Source organism: Octopus bimaculoides, chromosome 1, assembly GCF_046866305.1.
Source record: "Octopus bimaculoides isolate indiv1 chromosome 1, ASM4686630v1, whole genome shotgun sequence".
Classification (NCBI taxonomy): domain Eukaryota; kingdom Metazoa; phylum Mollusca; class Cephalopoda; order Octopoda; family Octopodidae; genus Octopus; species Octopus bimaculoides.
The window spans coordinates 109,440,453-109,450,098 of record NC_142928.1 but is presented as its reverse complement, the minus strand read 5'-3'; the positions used below and the strand labels follow the sequence as shown (position 1 = coordinate 109,450,098).

General features: G+C 37.6%; 1 protein-coding gene across 1 annotated transcript; it reads right to left on the bottom strand.

The window, feature by feature from the left end:
* Window positions 1-2,942: 2,942 nt before the first annotated feature.
* Window positions 2,943-3,602, bottom strand: LOC149137679 (uncharacterized). Its single transcript, XM_089349903.1, has one exon. The coding sequence runs from the start codon at window positions 3,600-3,602 to the stop codon at window positions 2,943-2,945; it is 660 nt and encodes a 219-aa protein (XP_089206029.1).
* Window positions 3,603-9,646: the final 6,044 nt, after the last annotated feature.

Here is a 9,646-nt window from a genome sequence, read left to right as displayed (position 1 = left end):
CTAGCGGACATTTTTGGACGGCCTCCCCCCATTAGTATGGCACAACTGACAAAGGTAGAGAAAATAATTAAGATATCTCCAAATCCACACAATGTGGACGATTTGTGGTAGGGCTTTCTTTTTTATCAATTAGTCATTGAGTAGCCGTGTTCTGGTCTTAAATAGCGAAGGCGTATACTTCTAGGTGAGATGTGATATTGTTATCGCAGATCCAAGAGCACTCGCACATACGTAATTATATATGTACGTGCAAAATATGTACACACCAGAGAGAAAGTTACGTATTACGCCGCTGAACCACCCACATCTTCAGCTACAGGCATAGCAAATGTATTTCCAAGAAACTGGAATTCTCGGAAAATGGATCAAAACAACGTGCAATAAATACTACAATATGAAATATCCTTAGCCTTGAGCCAGTTGTTCTCTGTGACTAATGAAAGATGAATACGTTAGAGGTTACAAATCTTCTAGTTAGATTTTATTGTTCTTTCCTTTTTCTCTTTTACAGATTTATATTTCAATCTTCTCAACATTTTTCGTAGAAAACTTTAGCTGGTTTTAACTTGCCGATTATGTTTTTTTCTTTTTAAATATCTGTCGACTGTTGTCTGTTTAGCGTGATTTGTGAGAATGTCGTTTATGTTTGAAGAAAGGCCTAAAAATATAAAACCACAAAATAATTTAGAAAATATTTGTACATGTCAATTTATACAGTTACTGTTAAGTAATAGAGTATTGAAAATAAAATAATGTTAGGTTATAAAAGCAGAAAATTAATTATAAAATAATGTTAGGTTATAAAAGCAGAAATGAAGTTATATAATTACTGTAGCATTAAATAAGGGAAAATAATTTTTGTTGCCCTCTCTGTTTAACTAAACCATATGATAAATTTTTAGAAAAAGCTTTCATTGTCATGGACATTCAGGATGGAATAGTCAATCTGTGTTTTATCCCCTGCAGATAACAACCAAAGTGGTGGCACAGAACCAGCAAGTGCGGGGGAGGGGTGAGTCGATTATATTGACCCCAGTACTTGACTGGTACTTATTTTATCGACTTCGAAAAGATGAAAGGCAATTCGAAATTTGAATTCAGCACAGATGAAATTTTGCCAAGCATTTTGTCCGGCATGCTAACGATTCTGCTAGCTAGGTGCCTTAATCAACACTTAATATTAGCATTAAAAAATTTCGCCGAGGTCGACTTTGTCTTGCATACTTTCGGAGTTGGTAGAATATGTACCAGGTGAACATTTGAGTTGATGTAAAAAATATTGAATCATATTTAAATCTCGGATGAAAATATAATCTTATATTTTCTCGTGGTAACAGCAAGCTGATTCCATGAACAGGTCTCGATATTCTGTTCACGTATACAACTAATTCTTTTAGTAAAATACCTTTACTCAAATAACTTTGAATAAAAACCCTATTTCATTCAAAGTTAAGTTGAACCATTTCTTATAAATCTTGGGCGTTTGTGACAGATAGCATCAAAAGCCTGGCTATTCTACATCATATTTATCCATGAATGAATGTCTACCTCTAATAAATTCAAGACCGTGTCCGTTGAAAACGTAACTTTATTATTCAGCAAAAAAGTAAGCTGCAATTACTACATACTGAGGTTGTTTAGAATGCTGAAATACTTTCTATGTAATGCAATTTGAACTGTCAACCCTTTATTAAAAAGACGCGACATCAATTTTTACATCTTTACAGAAATATTAGGATATTGGATATTGTGTGTGCAAGAAATATGTTTCAATATTGAAATAGCTTCAGAGATTAAATTATCACTATTTGAATATTTCACTTATGCACTTAGTAATTGCCACTTTCTTGCATTGATTTCCCTTCTAAAAATCTCGACATTTTCAATTTTTACAGTAGCAGGCATATATGTAGTCATTGTTATCAACCTCTGTGTTGCAGATAAAATCTATCCTAGTGAGATTTGGTATCAGAACATAGGACAAAATTAAATGTTACAAAGCAATTTTGACCACTGCTCTAGTGTCCTTGTCGCCATCCATTATTTCTCTCAAACATATTGATTAGATATGAGCACGTTTTGTAAGACCGTCACGTTTTCTAAACGGGTGGTAGAGCCGATATAATCAATACTACTCAATTAATAATAGTTATTTTCCTGGATATAATTGATGAAAATTTAATTTGATGTTCTACCGTTTCTGCAAACTATTTGCTGCTCCTAAGAAAATTATCTACATAACTAAACATTAACATAATTAATATAATCCAGGCCACTTTTAATAACGAATCTCATTCTTCATGTGATCTATTATGAAGTTTAGTTTTAATTACATGAATGAATAATATATTGCAGCATGAAAAGCAACATTGATTATTTTTCTGAAAAAAAAATAATAATAATTACGCTTATTTTGTTTATTTACTTTTCTGAAACTTCTCTAAAATCTCCCGTCAACATATGTAACCTTAGACTAATGTAGTGCAATATATACCTACAAATTTCTGCATTGCAGAACCTGTTCCGGATTAAAGGACCCTCCTTCGTCCCAAATGCATATGATATAGAACGGTATTTATCTTTCATTGCTTGCATGTGAAAATAAGTATATAAAATATAAAATAAGTGGCAAGAGTAAGTTAGCTGAAAGTTCAATTGACTGAATCCATACAGACTTGTACCTATGTATGCAATTCTTATTTTTATACATACCTAAATATATAGAATGCATAGAAAGTTTCGCAAAATGAGAGATGAATAAATATATTAATACATATAAAGCTTTCTACCAATAAATGCTACATACGTTTATAAAAAGAATTAATTGATTATCAGCTAATAGCAATTCTTATGGCTTCTATACTTATGGTATCATTATATGATACAGACTTCCGTATATCATACAATGATGGACATATAGGATTTCTTAGTCTTAAGTCTTCCTACGCCGTGTAGCGCAGTGGTCGGTTGGCCGCGGCGATTTCAGCTTCATCCCATGAAATGTCAATGGCTTTGAGGTCATCGATGAAGGTGCGGCACCAAGTCGCTTTTGGTCGCCCTTGTTTTCTCTTGCCTATGCGGTGACTTCCACAGAATGGCTGTTTATTCGCATGCCGTGACGATGGTAATCGGAGGACATGGTTTGCGAAACGCTGGTGATGTAGTCCTGGTATGATATTCGCAGTATCCGCCAGATGCATCGTAGCTGAAATACATTGAACCTTCGCGCGATCTCTGCTGATGTCTTCCACGTTTCCGCCGCGTATATTGCCGATAGTATGACGATGTCCTTGAAGGGGCATACTTTGGTCTTGGTGGAGATCGCCCTGCCTACCCAGATGGGTTTGAGTTTTGAGTCCAATCATCAAGGGGACGCCATTGTTGGTCCCATCGACATATCCAATCCTCATGATCTTCATCTTGTTTACACTTATGCGGAGTCCAATCTTGGCCGCTTCCCGTTCCAATCTCTCTGTCATTGTGCAAATGACATTCTTCGTCGCTCCGAAGAGTTCGATGTCATCGGCGAGGTCGAGGTCAGTCAGGCGCCCCGACCCACACCACGGATTCCCAAATCCGCGTTGGCGCATCGCCCCTGCCATGACGAAGTCGATCGTCATGAGAAATAGAAGAGGGGATAGAATGCACCCTTGCCGTACACCGGTCTCAATGGCAAAGTAGTCGGTGTAGCCCGTCTCCGTTCGAACGCAACACCTATAGCCTCGCGGTAAAGGCTCCGAAAGGCATCGACGGAACGCTCGGAAATGCCGAAGTCACGAGCGATGCACCACAACGAACTCCGGTGTACGCTGTTGAATACCTTGACAAAATCAATGAAAATGATTAGTTGCCGTTACTGATATTCCAGGCTTTGTTCGACAATGTTGCGCAACTTGAAGATTTGTTCATTGCACGACCATCCGCATCGAAAACTGACTTGTTCTCGGAGCCTCTCATCAACCGCCCGTTGCAGCCGTCTTAACAGGACGATACAGAAGACCTTTCCGCGGACAGATAGAAGCGTAATCCCCCTTTTGTTATTGCAAGGAGGCAATTATCGAAAGTGCCGAAAAGACCATCGGCAAACGCCGTGGCGCATACAAGGAGCGTTGGATCCAAGATCGAACGTGGATCCTGATCGATGCGAGACGAAAGGCTGAAATACAACGGAACCTAGCGCAAACGGACGGAGCCCAGCAAGAAGCATCGGAGACGTATCAGACACTGGATCGAAGAGTGAAGAAGAGCTGTCGGAAAGACAAGCATGATTAGTTGGAACAAAGGAGTCAAGAGGCGCAGGAGGCGGTGGATTGAAATGATACGAAGTCTTTATACCGTATCGTACGTAACCTTACCAGAACGAGAAGCGGACAAGGGGTGCCTATCAAGGACAAGAACGCGAAGGCGTTACTGAGTGTCGAAGATCAAGCGAGAAGACGGGTCGAACACCTTAAGGCCCAAACAGCCAACACCTGCGGACCCTTTTGCCCTTGACCCATCGATCCCCGATAACGATCTGGCAGTGAACACGTATGAGATCACGACGGCCGAGACGGTGGAGGTGATACAGCTCCTGAAGAACAACAATGCGCCGGGACTAGATATGGTAGTGGCGGAGATGCTGAAACACGGAGGTCATCCCGTCGTCGAACATCTGACGGCCCTCCTAAATGTATGTTGGACGACAGCCGGGTTCCAGAGGATTGGCAACAGGGTGTAATCGTCAAGCTCTCGAAGGAAGGAAAACTCACCGATTGCAATAACTGGAGAGGGATTACGCTTTTATCTGTCCCCGGTAAACAGCCTTTACCATATGATATATTTGCTACACCATAAATTCACTCCTTCAAAAACTGAAACTGCATTCTCAGTTCTAATAATTATTTAATTTGCATATATAATAGTCTAGGTGCTAATATACTTTTATACAATCATCTATTCATATACATACATGCATACTTATATATACAAGCATACATGCAAGCACACATACATGCACACACACAAATATATATATATATATATATATATATATATATATATATATATATATATATATATATATATATATATATATATATATATATATATATATATATATATATATATATTACTTGAGCCGAGCCGGTCTCTTGTTTTTCTGAGTTTCACCTGCAGGTACACATGGTCTTCAAGCAACTTACAGTCGTAACTTGTCTGAAGAGCCTCTGAACTCACAGACGAAACTCAGAGTAGCAAGAGGCTGAAAACCAAAATATATTATTAGTCTCTACTATGGTATTGAATACTCTTTCTTCGATAGTCAACATTAAACGCGCACACATACAAACACACATACAAACACATATACAAACACACACAAACACACACATATATATATATAGAGAGAGAGAGAGGCATGTACAGGTTTGGCGGTGCAAGCAGGAAAAATAAAACTAAAAACATGTATAGGCTTGTATGTATATACGCACATATACACACAAGGAGGGATTCAGAAACCCCTTTGGGATTTAAATGATAAACAAAATTTTTATTAGCTATTTTGTTACACTTTTGTTTTGTTTACTTTCAATACTATCTTTGCTATTTTATTGTAAATTTTATACACACACAGATACATAATGACATCTCCCATTAAAAAATGGGAGTATATCCATTGTCCCACAATAGAACAATACAACGGAAATCCTGTTCAAATCTCCTTTGGATATCTTAGCAGCTAGCAGTGTGAACAGCAGGACAGCAGACCAGGTCTCCTGGAATCCCTGAGCCATGAAAAGCAATGAGGTCGAGAGGACTGATATATGTCGCGGGAAGATGGATGACGGGTGTGGTGAGGAGGCTGGAGGTATGAGAGAGGGTTAGGGGTGGTGATGAAACAAGCTGACCTCGGCTGGAAGTCTACTTCTATTGATGCAAAAGAGACTTTTGAATTACCCCATGTGAGTGTGTGCGTGCACGCGCGCACGTGTGTGTGTGTGTGTGTGTGTGTGTGTGTGTGTGTGTGTGTGTGTTTGTGTGTGTGTGTGTGTGTGTGTTTGTGTGTGTGTGGTTGTGTGTGTGCGTGTGTGTGCGTGTGTGTGCGTGCGTGTGCGTGTGTGTGTATGTGTGTGTGTGTGCGCACGCGCACGTGCGCGTTAAAACATATACATATACATTACATGCATACGTAAATACGTATATATATACTTCCGTCACCTCTTGTACGTATAGCACAGTTGTATAATTGGCGCTGTTTCACTGTCGGTCACGCATCAAGCTATAGGCTACTTGGAAGAAGATGAATGAATGCCACTCGTATTATTAATATCCAAGATACGCCAAACTTTTTCTCGGAAGTATTGGAAAAATCAATCAATTTATGTCTAGATCAAAGAAAGCACATTTCATGCAACACTTGTCATACTAGAAGAATTTAATATATGGTAACCATAGAAACCTCTCATTTTCAGTTTTCTTTCATTTTTTTCTAGTAAGTCATATGATAACGTCAAGTACATGACAAAATACATTTATAGCAGTTTGATGTATTACATGCATACAACAACTTTCATACATTTCTTAAAGTTCCATACTGTTACATACTCTCAGAACGAGATTGCTTGTTTATTTTTACCCATTATATTTTTATGACTAATTTTCATAATAATTGATATTTTTTCTTCGCCAGTAGACGCAGCTCGTCAATATTCTTTCATTAAATATCACCAAATACCCCATCTTACTACGTTTGAGACACAGACCTCATGCTGTTTTGTATGGAGCATTTAGTATGGAGCATTTAGTTTGTAAAAGTGCAAAAATCATTAAAAAAATATAATAATTACTCTTGTCACAATTAATCTTCTTCATTTGGTCACAGATGTTATAATCTAACTCTTTGACTATATACATGTACCAAGTCGGTATTTCAAATACAACTTATGTTGCTATGAAAAATATAGTTTGAGAATATACTTCCCGCATGCTTTGAGTTGACTGGGTTTAGCCCGAGAAGCACAAGAATCTTTTATTTCAACGTTAATAAGTGCTGAATCAATGAACGTATGCTATTGAAGATTTAAAACTATGGCGCGTTCATAAATAACATGCACCATGCTCTTTTGTGTAGTCAGTGTTATTCTCCCATGGAACTCTCAGTTAGACTCAATGAAAAACAAATCCAATATAAGAGTATTACATCGATGTTGGAGATAAATACACACACACACACACACACACACACACACACACACATACACACACACACACACATATATATATATGCGATTATTTGGTAAGTGGTGCCGAATTTTACAACCCAAAAATAATAATATTTTCGCTTAAAGCTTATAGAATATTATCATACATACATACATACATACATACATACATACATACTCTATCCATGTTACAAGTTTAGGTTTATACCTGTAATTATTGGGGCCTAAATACAAATCTTGAGAAATTAGGCTTCTCAAAACCAGAGAGAAAGCTAATACGAAGACTACAAATCCAATCCATCACTGGAACTGTAAAAATCTGTAAAACTTTCCAGAAATTTATCATTTAAATATATATGAGCATGTCTAGATATGCAACTATATGCATGAGAATACATACATAAAGCATACAAATCTGCACATACATACATACATACATACATACATACATACTTACATACATACATACAAACAAAAATACCCTGTTGTTGATGTTGAAATTCCAATGAAGGAGCCTTGGATCTAGGTTAGAAACCGATTCTTTCTCTCTTAGCTAGAAATCTTGAAATAAACTGAATAATTACATGCATACATACATACATACACACATACATACATAAATACGAGGTGCATTCAGAAGTTTTGAAACTGTTTTAAGAGAGACAGTTATAACTGTCTTAGGCCATTGTAATTTTAGTATATCATTAATATACATCTAATAAGCTGATATACCAACTTTCATTCTTCCAGACTGACAAAACTGCTGTAACAGCGCTTTGAAGATACCTTACTAAACACTACTTTATCACAACTGACTAGCTTGCAGAATGCAGTCAGGGCATGACAACAGTTTGGAAGTTCGCTGTGCAATAATTTTTTGTGTTAGACTGAGCAAAAATGCTGCAATGAAATGTGACAGATTGTGTTATGAATTAAATTGTATGAGACGCCCATCTGTTTTTCATAGGCACAAGAAGTCAGGCAAAGCAAGTCCACCGGAAACTCTTGATGGTTTCCTTTCTTGGCAGCAAGGGGATCATCTACATCTGCTGAGTTCTTTGACCGAACGGTCAGAAAATAGTATTTGTAGAGGTTTTGAGGGATTTCAGAAAGAGATTTCGGCGCAAAAGACAAGATCACTTGCACCAGGACAATCCATCAGTCCACAATTCCATCTTCGTAACCAACTACTTGAGAGAGATGGGTATCAAATTTGTGCCTTACCCTCCCTACCATGAAGACCTTGCTTCTTGTGACCTTTGGTTATTCTCCAAAATGAGAAAAAGATGAAGGAGGCCATGACAATGGCGACAGACACATTCAGTTTGGAGGACTTCCTTGAAACCGTCACAAAGAGACTGGAACATTAGAACAAGTGAATAAAAGTCTGAGGATCCTACATCTAAGGAGATTAGATTTTTATACTTCTTTGAAATTAATATCTACTGTCTAGAATGCACTTTATACACAAACACACGTACAAACACATAGACAGACAGACATACACAACACACACACACACGCACGCACAAACACAGAGACACACGTACACACGCACACACACACGCACGCACACATGCACATATATATATATATATACATATATACATACAAGTATACATGTGTGTGTGTGTATATATGTAAATGTTGTAAATGTTCGATAGATATGTAAGAAAGTCTTCAGGCAGAGAACAAATAAAATATTTTTGTCTCTCATTCTCAGTCTGAAGAATTTCTAATAGGAAATTTCTTACATGTTTATCCAATATGTACAACTTCGTGATTTCTGTTAGCAAATGAAACTTGTAATGATGAATAAATGATACCAAAAATTCCTCCAACTTGATGTTTTGATGTATAACTCTGCAAACAATGTTTCCAGAAACTTCAACTCTAAAATGTATATGCATAAATGCAGCAACTAGAACATCTACATACTGGATTTTATAGAGGAAAAACTAGGTGGGCTTCAAGAGGACACAACAAGGGTTTTACCCTACTTACTATAAATGCATACATAGGCGCAGGAGTGGCTGCGTGGTAAGTAGCTTACTTACCAGCCACATGGTTCCGGGTTCAGTCCCACTCCGTGGCACCTTGAGCAAGTGTCTTCTACTATAGACTCGGGCCGACCAAAGCCTTGCGAGTGGATTTGGTAGACGGAAACTGAAAGAAGCCCGTAGTATATATATATATATATATATATATATATATATATATATATATATATATATATATATATGTATGTATATGTTTGTGTGCTTGTATTTGTACCTCCAGCATAGCGTGACAACCGATGTTGGTGTGTTTACGTCCCCGTAACTTAGCGGTTCGGCATAAGATCCGATAAAATAAGTACTAGGCTTCCAAAGAATGTGTCCTGGGGTCGATTTTTTCGACTAAAGGCAGTGCTCCAGCATGACCGCAGTCAAATGACTGAAACA

What these genes read in the sequence shown, in the direction of transcription:
- LOC149137679 (XM_089349903.1), bottom strand. Translation starts at nt 3,602, where the DNA reads ATGGCAGGGGCGATGCGCCAACGCGGATTTGGGAATCCGTGGTGTGGG.